Source organism: Carica papaya, chromosome 2 (assembly GCF_054855325.1).
Source record: "Carica papaya isolate Zhongbai chromosome 2, ASM5485532v1, whole genome shotgun sequence".
Taxonomy (NCBI): Eukaryota; Viridiplantae; Streptophyta; class Magnoliopsida; order Brassicales; family Caricaceae; genus Carica; species Carica papaya.
Genome location: NC_142310.1, coordinates 18,055,438 through 18,077,824, shown reverse-complemented (window position 1 = coordinate 18,077,824; position 22,387 = coordinate 18,055,438). Strand labels below are relative to the sequence as shown.

At 34.5% G+C, this 22,387-nt stretch overlaps 1 protein-coding gene across 1 annotated transcript; it reads right to left on the bottom strand.

Moving 5' to 3' along the window:
* Positions 1 to 1,017: 1,017 nt before the first annotated feature.
* LOC110817271 (proteinaceous RNase P 2) lies at positions 1,018 to 7,056 on the bottom strand. The gene is made up of 6 exons (XM_088213498.1): positions 6,069 to 7,056; positions 5,783 to 5,884; positions 5,491 to 5,666; positions 5,096 to 5,216; positions 4,493 to 4,561; positions 1,018 to 1,573 (listed from the first exon to the last, which is right to left on the bottom strand). The coding sequence occupies exons 1-6, from the start codon at positions 6,987 to 6,989 to the stop codon at positions 1,451 to 1,453; spliced, it is 1,512 nt and encodes a 503-aa protein (XP_088069624.1). The 5' UTR covers positions 6,990 to 7,056; the 3' UTR covers positions 1,018 to 1,450.
* Positions 7,057 to 22,387: the final 15,331 nt, after the last annotated feature.

Below are 22,387 nucleotides of genomic sequence, written 5' to 3'. Positions count from 1 at the left end.
AAGATCACAAACCAGTTAAGTTGGCTTGGGATAATCCATTTTTCCTTGTTTTTAAGTCTACCGGTAGTTCCTCTTGGGTGCTTCAAGTTTGTTTAGTTGGGTCTGATTTCATCTTTGAAATGTCATGTTATTCCCCTCTTTAACCCTTCTGATCTTGATAAAAAGTTTCAAATTTGTTTTAAACAAATACAAACCATTTTAAACTTTTGCATTCACTATTTAATCATAAAATCTAAAAGTAATCATATTGTTAACCCAAATATTTAGTTTTCAAAATTACTATTTAAAAAATTAATTACTAATAAATTAATACCCACAATAACTATCCGATTTCCGAAAAACAAGAACTCTATATAATATTAGATTAAATAAATTACTTTTATTTATTAAAGTTTTATTTAAACTTTTCAATATTAAAGCATATGACTAAAATTATTTTCCTATGTTTTAATCATAATTGTTTTCCATTGGAAAAAAATCTCAACAATATTCAGCCTAAGGCTGCTTGTCTGGAACTTGGATTGTGTGTGGTGTATATAGTCAACTAAATCACCTGAGTAGTGTATCCGTGAAAATTCATAAGCGATATCACTCCAAATCGATAGCTTAAAGTAGACCAACTAAAACATAAGAAACAAATCAAATTAGTAATTATTGATATTTATCAAATTAACAACAAATCATAAAATTTATCACTTTATAAGTACATTATAAATTTGTAATAATTGACTTTCAATATTTACTTCAGTAACATTAAAAACTTAATTTATTAATATATTTTTAAAATTACAATTATTAAATTTAATTAAAATTTAAAAAAAAAACGAACATTCCCTAATATTTAAATGTCATTCTCCAAATTTTAAAATAGTACAAGTTATTGTATAAGGAAATAGTACAAATTATTTTCCTGCATAGTTATCTTCTTTTTCCATTTACTACAAGATATTAAATCAACTCCTTACTCAGGAACACCATAATGCCCACAAGCTCATCAAGAATTGGAAAACAGCAAACTAGCAAAAATCTAGTCCAATAGAACTGTATGTATTAGAAGTTTGCAATTCAGACTTGGACAACTGAGTTTGAGTAACTACTTTTTGTTCAAAATTGGCAACTACTTGACCTGAATCAACTTCATATGAGATAAGATGTGGAAAAAACGGAATTACAGTATTGTTGATATGAAATTCTGTCTACTTTACACTGCTATTTTATGGACACAACTATCGCACCAGAAAAATAGACGAGCATTGTGTTGCTGAGTAGCTGCGTAAAACCTCGAGCTGAAACGAGCACGAGAGCTCTCTTTCTTGTACTTTTATCAACTGGAAGGTCTCATTCTCAGAATCCTTTCCCTTTTTTTTTTTTTTTATTGAAATCTTATTCTCAGAATTTTGAATTGAACTCTCACTTTCAATATTCTGATTGCCGCTTGTTGCAATACAGCTCACGATTTCACCTGAACTTCAGAGGCGCAAGCACTGGGCCTCGTGATGCAGAGCCAACTTTTTCCATACTCCAAGCTGCTGTCACTTGCTATTGGCACATGCCAAGATCCATTCTCCGATTCCTGAAGAGGAAAGAAAGTGGACTTCAGCAAGTAAAGTAAAAAAGGAAAAAGACGTATAAGTTAACGTCCACCTCCCCAGTGCTTAAAAAGAAATTTCCCTCCTTGAAGAAACATTTGTTTTATAATGCACTACAAACAGATGCCACGAAAGAATTAAAAAAGTAAAAGAAATTCTTTCAAGTGGATCACAGTGACTTCATAAGACGTTTAAGTTAAAGGAGGCAATGAGATGAGGATATTAAAGTCTATATGGGGATTAAAATGAAATATAATGAATTACAATATATATTTGTTTGTTTATTTAGGGTAATATTGATTATATTTAAGAGCACCAAAATAGGTACAACCCATATATAAAAATTTACAAATAAATCAAAATATCTATAGAGAACCTAAGATCTTCGCTAGAATAAAGCACGACTCTTGGTCAAAAAGCTTGGGGCATGGAACCATGTATCTTAAAGTTAATAAGATTCTATTTGGAACCCTCAAAAACACTTCTATGTCTGTCCTTCCACGTGACCCAAAAGATAGCCAAGGGGGATAAGTCTGACCCTCTTATCCCCTTGAATGCCTCTTTAAACAATCACTCCTCTTTAACAGATCCAGCAATAACTCAATTTAAACCCAACAACCCATTAGCCAAACTCCAAAGGCAATGCACAAACAGACACCACAAGAAAATATACAGCATCAGAGTATGTCCGTTCCCTGAAATTTATCTCCTCCTTACCAATTTTTCTAAAGTTAAGATGCATTCCTTTGTTGCATAAAAGCAAAAAAGTGCTACTCTTGGTGTTGCTTTGGCCTTCCAAATCTTTTTGGCTGGAAAATCCCCTCCATTCACCTCACCAGCTATCAAGTGCCCATAAAAAGATTTCACTGAGAAGGCTCCTGATAAGGTCAACTTCCATATCAGCTCGTAATGAGAAGCATAGTCCATTTTTGTTGATGAGACCGATGTCATAAAATTCATATACAATGTTATCTCCCAATTTTCAACTTTATATTCAACTGCACACGGAAAACCTCACTGCCTGGACCACCCACCAAGAACTCTGATAGTGGCGTCCTTATTACAGAATTGCAATATATGTAATTATATACATATGTATTGTCCAGTATCCCTAGGCCTCTTGGACGAGTAACTATCCTTTGCACACCTCTCTTCGCCCAATCCTATAATAGAAGGTTCACCATTTCATCACGTTCCAGGTATACTGGACAAATCAGCATATACGTCTTGATCTCACAAAAGAACCTTCGCAATCATCATGGAATGATCCACACAAAATTAACTGTCTTTTGCCAATATGCAGATGCAATATGTGACCTTTCATATCCTGGTCATAACTCATCATGGCCCTCTGTAAGTTTTGACAACAAAGAAAATCTTGCTAGAGAGAGGTGAGATATAAGTACACGAGTGAAGGTTCAGAGAGCCCCCAATAACGTCCATGCGTCCTATGCCAAAAAGATCACAAAATGGTGATCCTATTTCAGAGAATCGAAGAAGGTAAATACAATATCTGAAACATTTAAAGCATCCAACAACCAGGGAAAAGAGTATCTCTCCAAAGTAGTCACTTCTTTCTTATCCTTCCCAAAGCCCTAGAGTGAAAAATACATAAAATGCTCAAGAGATGGCCAGATCCATCTACCATCGAATGTGCATAAGAGCGGCCTAAAGTCTCCAGGTCACACCACAATCTAGAAAAATGTGACTATGGGACTTAAACTTCCGATAGCATTTGACAAAAAATGAATAGATCCAAAATATACAACTGGACTGTTTAGTTTGGTCGGGAACCATTCAATGCAATTTTTTTAAAAAAAATCATAATTAACTGATACCAGAAAGTACCAAAACATATGTCCCTGTTGAGATATGAAAACATGTGGCTTTAAGTAGATGGCTTCAAAGATTTGGTTGAGACAAGGTGAGAGGAAAGTCATGGATTTTGCTAGTTTTAAGATTTCCTACAAGCTTGGTCGTGTTAAAAGAATAATGAAGACTTGGAGCAAAGACAAATTCGGTTCATTGCCTTTTAGCAGAGATGAGCTGTTAGTTGTTATCAACAGCCTGGACAGAGTGGAGGAGATTAGAGTCCTTCAAGGGACTGAGCTTGAGAACAAGAATCTCATGAACATCAAAAGTCTTACTCTTAATGGCCAGAAATCTTCTGTTCTAAGTAGTCACTTCGATTCCCCCAGAGGCGGCGACTTTGGCCGTTCAATGGTGTGCAGCCAAAACCCGAGTATATGCTTGTTCACTTCAAGTCACCCTTAGCCTTGGTGGACACCAGAATGCTCGTCTTTGCAGCTCCAGAAATCTAGTCTTTGATTCCTGTTCAGCAGAATGCTCGTCTTCGCACCTCCATAACGCTCGATTTTGATGCTTGTTAGGTAAAAAAGTTTTAGCAGTTCCTATGTTCTTGGAACAACTATGTAAATATCTTTCTCATTTCACTTCTTGAGACAGGATTTAGTTATTTAATAAAATATTTCAAGAATTTCTCAAATTTTTAATTGTGTGACACAATATCCTTAAATTTTTCTTTTAAAATAATCAAATCCTTAAATATGATGATTAACATTTCTTATATGTGATGTCTAAGAAACTATGATGTTTATATTCTTATCCTCAAATTCTTTAGTAGGTAAATTAACCATAATTTGTCCTACATCATAAGCATATGAATGTGACCACAAGCACTGGCAATGTGATTACAATGTCATAGTGCAGATACCGATGACTGAAGGATAGAACAAGTATTCACCATTAAAGAAGTGATGGAAGTATGTACAATTCTATACTGAATAAGATTTTTTTTTTTTTGAAATAAAAATGTAAATAGTATATTAGCATGGTACCAAAAAAGAGGGTACCAACCCATAACTTCGATTTATATATTTTACCTGGATGGCTAGAGAATATGGAGATGGCATCTGAAGCTTCAGGCTACCCTTTGGAAAAGTATATCGAACCTATGAATATGAAGAAAGAGAAATGAGATACTAACCAAATGCAATTTGAATTCAAAGCTACTCTGCAACTTCAGGGGCTCCACACAAGCCCAATCCGTTGCTCAGAATTGCTAATTACCAGTATTTTGATTCAAGGGTACTAAAATACACAAATGCTATCATCAATAATACACAAAAAAATCTTAAATTTTTAAATTCAAAAGTAAATAATAATAAAATATTTTAACCCAACTGGGTAACCTCAGTTTACCCCCTCAAGTTATAGATGCAGGCATTCATGTGTTTATGGAGTAGACACAGAATCAATTACAATATAAAATCCTATTGAGGATGGAACATGGGGCTAAATACTGACAATAAGAATGGTTCAACATGGGAAACCAGATGCATGTCCAAATCTTTTTTCAGTGCACCTTTTACCATATGAAACAAGGACGCAAACAAAAGCTCATAATGATGATGGAAGAACAATCCTCTTTTGAAATGACAAGAAGAGTGACAATTCAAGGTTAGCAGTTTCCTGAAAGCACATACCTGATGCCTTTCCTTCCACTTGAGAAAAAAGCTGCTTCCTAAGAGCTCAAAAATGTGATCTCGCATCTCATCATTTGTCACAAGTAGACACCTTAGTTTAACAGCAGCGTAGAGCCAATACCTAAAACAATGGAGAATTTATCCATACATGCTCAGCATAATCACAATAGCACATAGATTAAAAAAAAGAGTTATTCTTCAACTTGATATATTTTATGCCATCAAGCACGACAAGCATCACACATAGTGAGTATGTGCAGTACATAATTTGATGGGCTAAAGAAGCATAAACCATGATACTTCTCCGACAGAAGGATATTGCATTATATTTTATCAGCATGCAGATGGCAACCAAACAACAAAAGAAGAAACAAAATATTGGTTTCATCTCTTACCAATCATCATTGGAACCATGTGGGGTCTTATAAACAACACCATTATCCATCCATTCCTCAACCACCTTTCTGCAAGAAGGATTTTCTAAAAGTCCCCGCAGACGTTTGTCATGCAAGATAACAAGGGGCCATTTATTTCCACTTCGGCAATACATTTCCTTCACCACAGCATCAAGCTGCTCTATTATAATTTGACAGCACAGACATAATTAGTAAAACAAATTAGCACTAAAAGGAAGGACGAAGAGAAATACTTTCTCAGGGACAGAAAGGCCAACTTAAGCTGTACAACCTGTGGAATGCTGAATCCACCATCTGCAAAATTTTGTCGGTAGAGCCCAATATTTGCTCCATCCACTATAGCTTCATATGGAGCATGTTTTTCCACCCAATCCTTCAGTAATGTGTTTAAAGAGTAAGGAAAAGAATTCTTTGTTCCAGAGTGGCACCGTCAGGTGCCTAGTTTTTATCGTTTACACTCCGAAAAAGTAAGAGAAATAATGGCGATCAATAAAAAGCTAAAAAGATAGCACAGAAATTAAAAATTAAACACAAATATACATATGATCTTCCCTCACCTGAAAGTCACTGAAATTCAACTTCGCCTCTCTTTCCATTGCCAATGCCGCCACAGAATTTGCAAATTTCTCCGTTTCTATCTCATCAATATCGACACAAGCTAACTGCTCCCCGCAACAGCAACATCGCCCAGTCTCCTCCACATTTGCTCTTCTTACAACCCACTTCCCCCGGCCAACCCAACCCAGCCCATGCCACCCTCCTCCGTTCTTCGAAACCGCCTCCCTGATCTCAGTAGCGCTGTATTCTACCCCATTACCCACTGCACTTCCTTTCTCCCCAGAAAACCAGTTCTCTATTATCTTGGCAGTTTCTTTACTTACACACCTAACACTTCCCCTCAACTTATGCAAATACCTATAAACCCTCTCCTCTTTTCCCACCTCAGCACTCACCTTTAACAGCGCTGCCATCTCTGCTTCCTCCAAACTCACATTCATCCTATCCATATGTTCCTCCACCTCGTAAGCTTTCCCATCCTCTAAATTCTCGCAAAAATACAACAACGCTGGAGAATAAGTCCGCAGACGCGGCAATCCACCATTCGCCACCAAATCTTTGATCAGAGCGAAGGCATAGTCTCCGTCCCCCTTGGCTGCGGCTAGGCGAGCAACAGATGTGATTGAGGCCTCGTTGGAGGACATCCCGGAGGACACCATGTGATCAAAAATGCGAAAGCCACGTTCAATGGCCAGAGATTTGGATGACGGATCGGTGACGGAGGCAGCGCAGATGTAGAGGAGAATACTGAAATGATGCTGATTGATACGGATGTTTTGGGAGATTCCGGAGTCATAGAGGGAAATTGCGGTAGTGAGATCTTTGGATTTGGAGCAGGATTGAAGGTTGACGAGAAGGTCGATTTCTGGATTCCTGTTCTTCTTCCTCTTCTTTCTGGAGTTGCAGTCGGTGGACGCCATGGTTGGTGAGTAGGAAAAGGAGAAACCCTACTGATAAAACCCCAGGACGACGATGGTAACTTTTGAGGGAAAGATAAAAGCTTTTTTTCTTTTTTTATTTTTATTTTTATTTTTATTTTTATTTTTATCAATTTTCTTCCATCACTTTATATTTAAATATTAAATATAATTATTCTTTTACTTTCTGTTTTATTTTATGCGGGGTAGTTATATAATTTTACATTTTCTACAAATTTTTCTAAATAATAATAAATATAAAATTTCTTTTCTTTAGATGTTTTATAAACATAATTTCTTCTAAACTTAAACTATTTTCAGATGTTAGAAATTTAAACGTTTAAAGAGTTTTTATTATTTACTTCATATTTTATTATTTAGCTACATTTTGTTATCATGAATAAATTTTACATATAATTTTTTTTAATATTATAATAAAATAAACTTGAACTAAACACATTTTTTTAAAAATTTATTTAATTTCATCAATATTTTTACTATAAATTATTAAAAGTATTATAGAAATAAACTTTAATAAAATCGCTTTCTAGGTAAAACGATATAACATTTTAGTAAAATATACTACAAAATGTGAAATTATTTTTAATTTCTTATATTTTATGAGAATAAAAAATATTATTAAAATTACTTCGATGATATTATATAGTTTTCTCAAAAAATTTTCAAATAATTAAAATTATTGAATAAAAATTACAGATATCAAAATGATAAACAAAAAATTATGAGAATGAAAAATATTATTAAAATTACTTCAATGATATTATATATTTTTTTCGAAAAAAAATTTCAAATAATTAAAATTGTTGAACAAATTGAAATAATCCATTAGTTTTGATGAATGACAAAAACTTATTTTCCTATGAATGATGTCATTTGAGTTGTTGAATTAGTATGAAAAACTTGAATAAAGTAAACCGAATAAACATAGAAAAGACATCAACGACAAAACAATATTGAAAGATAAATAGTAAAATGATTCTTGTTTTTCTTCCTTTTCTTGCTAGATTTTGAGGGACTCTCGTTTCAGTTGTGGGAGTGGAAGTTACTGGTGGCTATGGTCACTGAGTACGAAGGAAAAACTCCACCTACGTGCGATATAAAATCCCAGGACGTCGATGGTAAATTTTTGTTATATTTTATTATTATGAATAAATTTTACATATAAAAAAATAGATATGATAATAAAATAAACTTGAACCAAACACATTATAAAATTTATTTAATTCGATTAATATTTGTATTATAAGTTATTGAAAGTATTATATAAATAAGTTTTAATAAAAAAATTCGAGATAAAATAATATAACAGTTTAGTTGTAACAACTCAGAAAATATAAAAAAAAAAGGGATAACGTTGACTCATTTTGGGAAAACCCCAAAACCACGCCGTTTTGGGTAAGAAAAAACAAATTAATTAGAGGCTTGTTCGCCACTAGTCGGGGAGGAAGACGAAGAAGAGGCGTGTACGCCTCTTCTCTTCACCGAAGAAGAAGGATGAAGAGCTGTATAGGGCTCTTCTCTCTCTAACTATAAATCAGGTAGAGAAAGAAAGAGAGTAGGGGAGAGAGAAACAGATCGGAGCAGGTAGATAGAGAGAGAGAAAAAGAGGGAGAGAGAAGGGCGCACAGAGAGAGAGAAAAAGCTCTAGCAGAGGGAAGAAGAAGCGACGACAATGCAGTGTTCCTAAGCCGCGTTAGACTTGTGCGAATAAAAAACTAGAGGAGAGAAAACCAAAGTAGATCCAAAAACCGATTCGTCTGCAAGTGGCGGTGCACTGGAGAAGAAGACGATCTGTTCGGCGACTCGACGCATGTTTTTGCTGTTTCGCGGCTTCTTTCGGTGTAATTTCACCATATCTACGCTGGACCAGAGGGAACGAAGCATTTCATGGTGAGTTCTGGTCAATTCGTAGCGGTTCGTGGCGGCATGCGGTGGTCCGGCGGCGGTGCATGATAGTTTTTAGTGGTGGTGTGTATACGCTTTGGTGACATCGTGTGGAGACATGCAACGTCGCATCTTTTCGGTGGTTACGCATGATTGTATTTGACATTTAGGAACTCTTCTACGAAGTAGATCCGTAAACGAAAATCAAGTAAATGCATTTGTGCTACAAATGTAGTTTGATTTGTTTAAGCAATTAATTAACGATGCTCGGTAGGTGATTCGAGTTAATTAATTTAATAATTGATAATTAGGCGCAAGATTCGAGCAAAATTTTATTATTAATAGTTGTGTTTTTATTTATGTTTATTTATGAAATTACTGATGAATTATTCTGCTATGTTTTGTAACTGAGTTCGTATATGTACTGGTTGCTATGTGATTGTGAATATATTAAAGATACGTAGAAGAGTCGAGGGTGATGAATATTTACAATATGTGTGTTACATGTATAAGAAATATTAAATGATAAAATTAGAGAATTTATTAGCGAGTTGAAATAAATAAATAAATAAATATTAAAAGACTTAAAAAATTCATGTAACTGGTATCAAAGGGGGATGTGTGCATGTGTGGCCAATTTGACGGGTGATCTGGGTGAACCCTACCCAGGGATACGACCTCAGTCAGACGTGATTGAAAAGTCTCATATAAGACATTTTGGTTGGGAATCTGTTATCTGTTGCCTATAACCCTTCGAAAAATGAGAATATGTTATCTGTTGGTATCTACGTGGTAAAGGAGATTTGTTATGCCCTTGATGATATAGGCGGAAATGGCATTGCACGATGAAACTTAAGAGATGAAGCAATAAAAATAATCAACAGTGGTAATATTGTTAAATAAAATGAAACCATTCTTAAAAGGATGTAAATTAATATGAATATATATAATTTATGTGTAAAGCTTGTGATACTAGAACACTGAACTCTGATGTTTATTGAACTGTTTATCTGATACTAAATTTTGATGTTTCCTGAGCAAACTGATTTATAAGGTTTAGTGAATGAATTAGAGTGTAAATATCACATTTTTCTGAACTAAAGAGAAAGTTGTTTCAAACTCTCTCTGTCGGTAATTTTATATTTTCTACCAACTTAAATGGATTACTCTATTGTTTGTGGTACTTACACGCTTACTGAGTATATCAAACTCACCCTATTTATTATTCATTTTTTTCCAGATTAGGATATTCAAAATTCCATTCCTGAACAGTGAGAGAGTTGCTAGAAGATCGTTTAATTTTTATTTTAATTCGAACAAGTACTTAATATTAATTATTTTATTTGTAGTAAGTATTTTATTTTAGAGTGTGGACAGAATTCATGAGTATTAGATACTTTGAGCTAAATATGCAAGGGATGTACTTTTATTATTTTAAGATTTGCTGCACGAAGTATTTTTATTAATTATTTTATCATAACATTGTGGGCGTATGGTCAGGATTTTAGACGAGAGTCGTGTCGTTACATTAGTATCAGAGCCCATGTTCCTCAAAATCATCCCTTACACATAAGACTTAAGGATAAGATTATCGTTAAGAATATAATTTCAAAAAGGTAAATCTTAAAATTTTTGTTTGGTGATGTAGGCAAACAAAAATGAGGCGGGAATGTCCCCCTATGAACAGATCTTCTCAAATAGAATCATTACGGGAAGATATTGATCGTCTTTATAACTTGGTGGAGAGGCTTGTTACTAATCAGCAAGCTAAAGAATAAAGGAGGGACCTTCCTGATCCTCCCTCAGTTCCTGCAAGGGGAAATTTGTCAGATCCTCCACCTCAACGAGGCCTAACTCTACTAATGATGGATCCAGATTATATTGAGAGGTATAAGTGACTTAATCCAGTCTCGTTTGCAGGAGTATCGACTTTTTGTGAGGCAGAAAATGGCTAAAAACAACTGAAAAGTCCTTAAGAGTTCTAGGGATGACTAATAAATAGAAGGTTATCCTCACCACCTTTATGTTTGAGGGAGAAGCAGAGCGTGGTGGGAAGTTAAGCAGACTACTCTGCCCATGCTCATCACATGGGAACATTTCTTAGAGGTGTTTAATGCCAAATACTTCCTCGACCAAATTCGTCATTAGAAGGAGATAGAGTTTGCCCAGCTTACCTAGGGAAACCTCTCAGTTACTGATTATGCTAGAAGATTCAAAAAGCTTAGCCATTACTCTCCCGAGATTACATCTGATGAAGGAAAGATGGCCCGAAAATTTTATTGGGGTCTCTATCCAGAGATTAAGAACCCATTAGTAGTACTGGAGTTTCGTATCTATTAGTAGGTTTTAGTCAAGGTGCAACTCATTGAGAGAACAATTTAGAGTTCTATACCGACATCGGGTAGTTTTAGGCCTCCACTTTATGATAACTTAATTTCAGGTCAAGACCATTAGAATAAAAGACTCAAAGTAACTCAGCTTGCCCAACCACAATGCCCATTTGTTGGGCAAGGTCAGGATTGTGTTCATTGTGGCTGGAACCATAGTGGTAGATAATGCTACTGACTCAACAATGGTTGTTTCAAGTGTGGAAGTACCCAACGCCAAGTACATTAAAGGGCCTCGGGTTGGTTGTTTTCGGTTGAATTCGGCCGATTCTGTATTAATCCTTGCGAGAAAATATGTTAAAGGACCTCGGTTGGTAAAAAAATACAAAAAATTGAAACTACTAGCGGTGGGGATCTCCGGTGCGGTGGTTCCTCCGGCTCACATTATGGTTAGGTGTTTTGCTTCAGTCAACCTTTAAAGAAGGACACGGTGATCACAATGGTGAAAAAATTACACAAAACGTGAAATGGGAAGGGCCTTATCAGAGGTGTTTTATGAAATTCCCTGCGGCAGCGCCGCTGGGTTTTGCCGGCGTTTTTCGACCAATTGGCTGGTCTTTTTGCTCTGATTTGACTATGGGTTTGCTTAAAATTGAATTTCGAGCAAATTTTTTTTTTTTACCTTTTTTGGCCATCAGAAAAAGCTCTGGTGTTGCAGCAGTTTCCTTCCTGGCGGCCGGGTCTTCTTCTCCGGCGAGGGGTTTTAGCGGCTAGGGTTAGGGTTTGGTTCGAATAGGGGTTATTTATATCTGTTCGCTTTTGATCTGGGCCATCCATCGTGTTTGATCTGGACCGTCCGATCGCGATTAAATAGGAAGTGAATCTGGACCGTTCATCGCGATCTAATCTGGACCGTCCATCCCGATCTAATATGGAACGTTCGATTGCATTCAAATCTGACCATCTGATTGCGTTTAGGGAGAGAACGCATCTGGGTCGTCCATGCGCGTGGGAACGGATTTGGGCCATTCGATCGCGAGTACGCGGATCGCCTGTGTGGCCTCTCGCGTGGCACCGCGTCAGCGTCCGCTGCCACGCGGTGCGTCCTGATTGATCGGAGCTGCTGACCGGGCGTCCCACGTGGCAGAACTTTCCTAAATTACAGTTTTACCCCCGATTTTCGATTTTTCTTTCAAAAATACCCCAATAACCCAAATTTTTACCCATTTTCTCTAAAATTATTTTCAATTTCATCCTCCTTCAATTTTTACTTCATTTTTATCCTAAATTAAATGAAAAATAAATTAAAAAATTATATTTATTAATTTTAAATTACATACAATTTTATTTTGGGCTGTTATATCTGGTCGATTCACAGCGGTTCGTGGTGGCACGCGGTGGTCCCCTAACCCTAGCCGCACCTGCCATTGTCGAAGAAGAAAAGCCAGCTACCTGAGAAGGAGACCGACCCCTGGCAGCCGTCGTACTGGAGCCACCACCGATCACCAAAAAAGGTAAAATTTCTCCCTACCCGCTCGGAATTTGATTCCAAATGTCCTTGTGGTCATATCAGAGTAAAATGGATGACGAGTGAGCCATAAGTCGTGGGTAAAGCACGGCGGAGCCATTGTGGTCGAAACCCTAAAACCCCTCCGATGAGCTCCTTTCCATTTTCTGTTTCACACGATTTTATAACCATTGTGTTTACCGTCATTTTCTGTATAGGTTAGCCAAAGGAGAAACCCCAGCCACGAAGGAGAACCAGCAGAGCCACCGCACCCGGAGACCCACTGCCGGTAGGTTCGATTTCTTTTGATTTTCTAGTCAACAGAGATCCCCTTACGTATTTTTCACATGGATATGTGTAAAACTAAGCAAAACTGGCCAAAACATGCCAGACCGAGGTGAACCACCATCGTGAGCGGTGGAGTCGGCGCTGGAGCATGGTGGCGGCGCCGTGTTGAAACACTAAAATCGATCGAAAAGCGTTTTCAACACTGATTTTAGGTTTTTGAGGTATTTTCAAGTACGTGACAAATATTTTAATTTTCGCAGAAAAAATTCAGAAAAATTAAGATCCGTTGAGAGGCGTAGTAGACAGTATGATGTTTCGAAACATCGATCCGAGTAAGGATCTCTCACCTTATTCTCGGTTACGGTAAATTGAGGATTAATAATCGATAATTGTGTATTTTGTAAAAAATTAAAAAAATCCTAAAAATATTATAGATTACTAGTTGAGCCAAAACCGGTTAGTTCACATTTGTCCTGCTTTTCCTGTTTATTTTATTGTACTGCCTAAATTACTTACTATTATATTGTGCATGTTTAAATTGATAATTTTTATGGTCTTCTCGATTATCTGGTTTATTTGGTTCCTTCTGTATTGTTTATTTGGTTATCTAGTTACCTAGTTATTCGTTATGATAAATTATATCGCTTGCTTAAATGCCGTTTAAATTGATCAGTGAAAATAAAATGAGATGTCGGTATGCTTTAATGATTGTTTGGATGATGAGAACCTAAATAAATGAAACCTTACTAGGCATCTTGGAAAAAATAATGGACGAACCTGGTACATAAGGAACTCTACCGTGGATATTACCTCATTCAGACAGAACTGAGAAGTCCCATACCATAAGAGTTTTAGGAGATACGGTTCACCCTTATACTGGACGGGACATTGAGGTGATAGTGTTTTTAGGCGCCCATCACCAGATGAGGTATTAGAACGGTCAGGTTAATTGTCAATCTTGATACTGAGTCCACGAGTAGAGGGATACCCTTATGGTCTCCAAGGGTCCTAGTAAGCAGGTTAAAAAGAAAGGATTATTGATCCTATGTATGAAATTGAAAAGTCATTTTGTTTATTTTCTTTATAAGTTAATTTTGGAAAAAAAACTGTAACGGTAAGTATCGAATAAAAAGTTTTAAAGATAAATATATTTATTTAAAGTGCAAGGGCTCCATTAGTTATTTTTTTTATTTTTACCGACATTCGACTTTTCATATCAGTGATTAGTATGATATTCTTACTAGAGTAGTATAGTTCACATTTTCATTAAACATTTTATATCAAGAAAACCAATATTCAGATCTCGATCAGCAAGAGAGTTGTGAGTAGTCCACCTCCCAAACTTTCTTCAAGTGCTAGTGAAAGTTGCCATAAGATACTTATTTATTTATTTCTCTTTAATTACCATTTATCTTTTATGAACCAAGTAGAAGAGATATTCCCGTAGCCCTATTGAGTATCCTAATTTATTGTGTAAGAAATGTAAACTCTAACATTATTATTCACTTCTGCATTTAAATTATAAATTCATTCTTTTAAGATTTCGAGCCTTTACACATTTACCTACTATCCCAAAAGAAGATTATATGGCTCAACAAGTTGGACTAGTTGCAAAAGCAATTGAGAAAATTGCAACAAACACACAAGTTCGTGTTTCGGGAAACCAGCTATATAAAGAGATTGTTTGTTTGGGTCTCGATCCACATAAAGAAACAGGAGCTTATATGTTTCTTATGAATAAACCAACCATGACTACTGCTTTCATGGAATGCCCTCCTGAATGACGTAGTTTATTGTTAAGTAAGTTGCTTTAATCATCAGGTAATGACTTATATTAAATCTCAATTTTGAATATTAAAACTTATTAATTTGTAGTATTTAATTTTTTAATTTTTTTACATTTTTAGATAATTAAAATTGGGGGCTGCTATTGCCGAAGTGTAAGACTCTAGTATGGACTTCGAAAATTTGGAAAAAATGTATTGGATACTTAATATATAATTAGGTAAGTGGATATTTAATATGAAACTATGTTGTTGCTTTTTAGTGTTTAATTTATGTTGGATTCGTAATTGGAGTGATTTAACGGGTATTATATTTTTAAAATTTTTATATTTATGCAACTATGCATTTTTTTCTTATTGTTTTTTAAAAAATATTGATCGGATATGTATTAATAAGAGAATAATTGAAATAGGTAAGTTGATTGAATATACGTAAGTATTTAATTATTTAAAAATGAGCAAAACTGAAAATTATTCTCAATAAAATTTATTCATTTACTTTATTTATGTCATAGAAATGATAATAATAAATATTATGCAATAAATAATTTTTTAGATTTTTTTTAATTTATAATCATGAATAAAAAATTCTAGTTTTAAATCAATTTTTTATGTTAATTATAATTTTTTTTTTTGTTATTCATAACAAATTTATTTTTTAATATTTTAAGAAAAAAAGTATTAAAAATTATAGTTTAAATAATTTTACAAGTTACAAAATTGAATTACCAGTTAAATAAATTTTTTTTCATTCAATATTACATATAATAAAATAGGGACAAATTACTAATTTTACTGAATATACAACCATACTATTTTATCAATCCAAACAATATAGTTGAAATTACCATACATTAATACACAATCTTTTCAAACATGGTATAATTTTGTCATTACCATTCAGTGCAGTTATCATATATTACCGTATATTAATTATCCACCACAAAAATTATCCAAAGAAAGCTTAAGAGAGCGAGAACTTGCAAAGATGGAGCTTTTGGGTTTAGGGTCTTTTGAGGGAAAGCCGAGCAAGACAAAGAGAAATTTTTGGGTAATCACTTCTTTTATCTTTTCTTGTTCTTCAACAAAAAAGGTAACATCTTAGTTTTGTAATGTACTAAAATTAGTCTTGTGATATCTAAATTATTTAACAATGAGGAATTTTTTATTTTACTTTACACTTTCAATGTTGAGCATGATCTCAGTATGAGTGATGAAAAATGTCATTTGATACATTGTGTTTTGCACTAGCGCTATCCCAAGGCAAGTACTTCAATAAAATCCAATTATGTGTACCTAGTGATGGACTATGTCTTCTAGTTCGTGTCAGGATTAGTTGAAACATTTTTTTAAAAAAAGATTAGCTGGAACATCAATATTTCATAGGTATGGTTGATGTTGTGTGATATTTGAGCTAGTCTAGGATTTAAGTCCATCCGGTTTGGCTCATTGTACATGGCTAATGAATTTTGTCGAAGTTGTTGAATGATAGCTAGTAAGGAAAAGTGATAGTGAATAGTCATGATCTTTGCTATTAGTTAACATATGTCCACTTTAAGACCTTTATGAAATTGGTCGTGAGTGTAACACCCACCTAATTTTTTTTTTATATTTTTTATTAATAAATATAATTTATTTATTTATTTAATTTGTTTTATTATATTTTGTTTTATTTTAATTTAATGGAAAAAATTGAGTAAGTTGATAAAAGATTAAATCGAAAATAATTTTGGAAAAAAAAAACTGAAATTTTGGGTTTTGTGAGTATTTTTGAAAGAAAAATCTAAAATCGGGAGTCAAAACACAATTTAAAAAAATTGCGCCACGTTAGACGCCTGGTCAGCAGCCCCGACCAACCAAGACGTGCCAAGTGGCAGAGGCATTGACACGGGAGGCCACGTGGGGGTAGCCACATGGGTGATCCGCATGCACGCGATCGAACGGCTGAGGTCTATTTTTCGCACGCACGAACGACCCAGAGTGAATCGCGTACGGACAGCCTAGATTGGATCGCAATGAACGACCCAGATTCACTCCCTATTTAATCGCGATCAAACGGTCCAAATCAAAAGTGATGGACGGCCTGGATCAAAAGTGGATGGGTATAAATAACCTCATCCACACCCAAATCCTAACCCTAGCCACCAGAACCCCTCGCCGGAGAAGACAACCCAACCATTAGGGAGTCGACTGCCACTACCCGCTGCCGCACCAGAACCCTTTCCGACCGCTAAAAAAGGTAAAAAAAATTTTTTTTGCATGAAATTCAATTTTAAACCCATTCATGGCCAAATCGGAGTGAAAGAACCGTCCAATTGGCCGAAAAATACCGATGAAGCCCAGTGGCGCCGCCGTAGAAAATTTCACAAACTGCCTCCGATGAAGTCCTTCCCGATTCCCGTTTCGTGTAATTTTTTCACCGTTGTGATAATCTTTTTCTTCTCTATAGGTTAACCGAAGTAAAACATCCAACCGCAACGTGAGCCGGAGGAGCCGCCGCACCGGAGAGGGCCAGTGAGTTTCAGTTTTTTTAGTTTTTTGGGCCCACCGAGGCCCTTTAGTGTATGTGCTTGCAGGAATCGATGTAAAATCGACCGAATTCGGTCAAAAATTACCAAAACTGGCCAACCCGAAGCGGACAGCTGCCGCGAACACCGTCGCTGTCACCGAAGCACAGCGGTCGGATTTTCAAAATTGGCTGAGTAGGCTGTGGGACTGATTTTGAATTTATTTGAGACATTTGTAGGTACTATAAGCACGTTTTAGTTCCCGAAGAAAAATTCAGGGAATCTAGGGACCGCCCGTAGGCGCAGTAAATCATTTAGCTTTTCGGTGTCAAATCAAGAAAGGAACCCTCACCTTATTTTCTATCATAGAATTGAAGTTTTAATAAATAATAATATGGTATTTTGTATAAATTAAATAGATGTGCATAATTAATTACGGATTGCTAATGGAGTCCGAACCGGACATTGTTCTCTATTGATTTCTGTTGATTTATTTTATAATCTAAAAGTATGATGGAATCTGGTTTATCTATTTTATGGTTTAAATGCATGTATTACTGCCTTACCTGACCATTGTTTGATTTTGAGATTTGAGACATGATTGCATTACTGGATGCATGTTTATTTATTTATGTTATTATATTTGATTTGGTAATAGAGACTAAGGGAAAACAGGAAAGTGGGGTGATCAAATAAATAGATAGAATGACAGTCTTACTAGATATCCTGAGAGATGGTGGACAAATCGGGTACATAGAGAATTTTACCGTGAATATTGTCTCATATCGGACAGGGGTATGGAGACTAGGTAATTTGATGCTCATAACGGACGGGGTGGGGGATGACCTACTTCACCCTCATACCGGACAGGGTGGAGGATGACCTGCTTCACCCTCATACTGGACGGGGTATTGAGATTTAATGTCGTGGCGCTCATACTGTACAGAGTATGGGAACGGCCCTGTAATTGAGATTGTTAAAAGAAAGAGTTCACATATAGTGGGGACATCCCTATGAACCCCCATGATACTAGTAGGCTGGTAAAATGAGAAACAATTATAATTTGGTTTATTGTTAATGAATATGAATTTATGATATGTTCTATGTTACTGATTGTTCATGAAGTTATGATCTGTATGATATTATTGTCTATATAAGTTGTTTTCATAAATTCTACAATGGTAAGTGAACGGTAAATGATTTTATGATTGATAATGAATTTGCTAAATTTAATGCTACATTAATTGTTTTGATTTTCTACCAACCTTTGCTTCTGTGTCGATGATATAGTGTGATATTCTTACTAGGCTAGTGTAGCTCATCCTTTATTTAACCATTTTAGATAAAGAGGATATGGTTTCAGAGTCCGATCCACAAGAAGATTGCGAGTAGATGCTAGATACTTTCTATTTTCTATTACTTTTCTTATTTCTTTCAGAGAATTCATTCCGTAATATTTGTTTAGTACTTTTAAGTTATTATGTAAAGGATGTAAACCTTAACCTTTTATTTCGCTTCTGCACTTAAATTATTATATATTTCCTTTTGGATTTTCGGTGTTGTTACAGTGAGAGTCCTTCTTTGTTAAGACCTTAATAATTTGATTGTATATGTAATTTAGATTTGCTCATACTTTGATTTAACCTTTAATTATCCTTTTCAGATTGGTTCAAATTAGCTGTAAAATATTTTGTGATTTTCATTAGATTTTTTAATGGGTTTGAGCCATTGTTAAAATGTGTTAGAGCTTAGTAATTTTAGACTTTTGTTTTAAGCTTAGTAATTTTAGACTTTTGTTTTATGGACATTAATGCTGAAAGGGTTGTATGTGTGATTTAGATTTCTTCAGACTTTGGTCTAACCTTTGATTATCCTTATCAGATTTGCTCAAATAGGTTGTATATGTTTTGTGATTTTTATTAGATTTTTTTAATGAGTTTGAACCATTGTTATAATGTGGTAGAGTTACTAACTTTAGATTTTTGTTTTATGGACATTATTGCTTGAAAGGATAATATTTTTAGGAATCAAAATGATACTAGGACCATTACCTTAAATTCATTATAACCTCATTTCATGATTGCTTTTATGCTTAAGAGCTTTGGTCCATGCAATATCATTTGTGTCTTGGAACTCTCTAGAATTTGCTTTTCTGAGCTAAAGTAGTTTGAAATGACTAGAGTGATATTTGTTTTGCAGTATGGTATATCATGTCCCTTTATTTGTGTAAGCAGGTTCTAAGCAAAGGGTATTGAAAGGAGAGAAACTTTAGTAGGCATTTTTGTTTTCAAATCCTATGTTATTTCTTATTTTGTTGTTTCTTTTATAAGTTTCCAATCATCACTCCTCTATGATTTGTAAGTAATTTAATTGGTCAATTTTTTTATTATAATGAATGTCGTGATCACAAATGACATATAGTTAAGTCATAATAGTGCATGCAAACCATATTTAATTCCCTAATTTACATTAGATGGTAAGTGTCTAATATTTTCCTAATTTGTATCACTTTAGACCTTAAAAATCTCTGGCTTAAGCTAGTAAATAATTCAACATTCGGTCTCTCTTATAATAAAATCAGTAGTGTAGATTACATCATAAGATAAGTGTCTAACACATTTTTAGTGTATTCCTAACTTAAAAATCTCTAACTTGGACCAATGAGTGATTCAATAGTAACATCTTATTTTTATATAAATAATTTTTGCAAGGTTTTTGTCCTAAATCACTATGGTGACAAGTTGTAACAACTAAATGAATTTTACTCTTTTACACAAAGGCTAATTGAAGGTTAAAATGAACTAATTGAGTATAAACGATATATAGGCATACTTGAACTAACTAAGAACCAATAGCCAAATAATTTTTTGGATCTGAACCACTAATTTTCAAAACTGAAGTTTAAGTTGGTGTACAACTTGAGCTTTATATAGATTGAAGTTATCGTGTTTACTATACTAAATTATCAAAAGATTATCATGAATAAACTATATAACTTACCAAGAACATATTTATAAGAATCTTTTTACAAAATCTATGAAGAACTCGATGTTATTTAGGAGAAAGCTTCATCAATATCCTTTAATAATGGTCATTTCATAAAAGATATAGAATTATATATATCATTTAAAAGAAAAAAAAACTTAAGTTGGTAATTCTCTTAAAAAGAAAATTAGTCAAAGTATGACCACATCATAAATCAATATATAATTAATAAAACCTTCAATTTAATGAAGATCTAACTTTGATTTTCTTATTTAAGATATCGTAATAAAATCTTCTCATTATCAAATAGTATAAAAGCTTTCAAAAACACAGTTTAAAATTTTAAAACTCTTAATTTATTCATTAATACTTAGACGTTATATAACTGACTAAATTTCTCTTTAAAAAAGTTTAAAATCCTTTATTCATCAATGAATATGGTAAAATTTGCTCAAGTAGCGGAGCAAAAATTAGGAAGCTGAAGAATTATTAGATATGAAGTAGGCATCAAAATTACTTCCCCTACTAGAGCATGCATTGGCTTATTTTAGTTTCTAAATATCCAAGCTAAAGGTTCAAAGTTATAAGCATCATCAAACCTATGTAGCATATATGGGATAAACACAATTGCCCTCCAACCTTTATGTGCAAAACTCACATTTGGTATAATCAATAGAGATCGTGTGTGTCTAGTGAGTCAGGATAAATTGACTGATACAAATCGATAAAATACTAATTTTTCCCATGAAAAACATAAAACAAAGAAAAAGAAACAAAGGTAGCTTGAAGAAAGAAGAAAACAAGTTGGCGAATGGATTACCACTAGCGAACAATGTTAGATATAAGAGTTACATTAAGGAATCAAACAAAAACGAATTTGACTTCTACTTAAAAATGTCATCCAAAATGGGATATCACAAAAACAAACTAAACATAATGTCTTGCATCTCTTTGACATCAATTGATATAATTTTTTCAGTAGTTATCAAACTCACATATAAAATAATTATTCTGATATGAATTAGATATCATTCTAGTAACATCTTAGGTTGTTCTATAAAAGTCATAAAAACACACTCTTTTATGCATCTAGATCTAAATTAAAATTAATTAATTCAAATTTAATATCAAATTAAAATCATATTTAGTATCACCCCTAATGTCACCAAGCCTTTTTTTTTTTTCCTTTTTAATGACCACAAGATGACTCTAGAAATATGAATTACAATATTTTATTTAGCCAAAGAAAGGCTAACAAATAAGTCATACTATTAGTATATTAAAGTAAATGGCACATCAAATATATATATATATATATATATATGAATGTGAAGCCTCATTCAAATCACATATGTATATAATTATGGGTCTCAAAATGCTAGTCAGGTGCATCATAAAGTACATATGAATTTGCTAATTTATATCTGTAACACCCCAAGTGTATTATTATTATTATTTTTTTTAAAATTTATTTTATTTTGGAATTTTTAGAATTTTATTTGATTTTTTATTTAATTTAATTAATTTGATTTAATTTAATAAAAATAAAAAATAAAAATAATGATAAAATTTGGGTAAAAATATTATTTGGATTTAATTGAAATTGATTTTGGAAAAAAGGGGTGAAAATTTGGATTATGGGATTGTTTTTGAAAAGAAAATCGGAAACCGGGGGTCAAAACGTAATTTAGAAAAGTTGTGCAACGTCAGCACCACGTCAGCAGCCATGTCAGCGGCCAGGTCAGCAGCCCCGGCCAACCAGGACGCGCTGCATGGCAAGGACACGCTGACCAGGGGACAGGCCACGGGGGCGATCCGCGTGCGCGTGATCGGACGGCCCAGATCCGTTCCCGCGCGCACGAACGGCCCAGATCAAACGTGCGCACGGACGGCCCAGATTCACGCGCACGGACTGTCCAGATTCAATCAGGCATGGACGGCCCAGATTGCATCGCGATGGACGGCCCAGATTCACGCGCACGGACGGTCTAGATTCAATCAGGCATGGACGGCCCAGATTTAATCCCAATTAAATCGCGATCGAACGGTTCAGATTTAATCTTGATGGACGGTTGAGATTAAAAGGCAAAGGGTATAA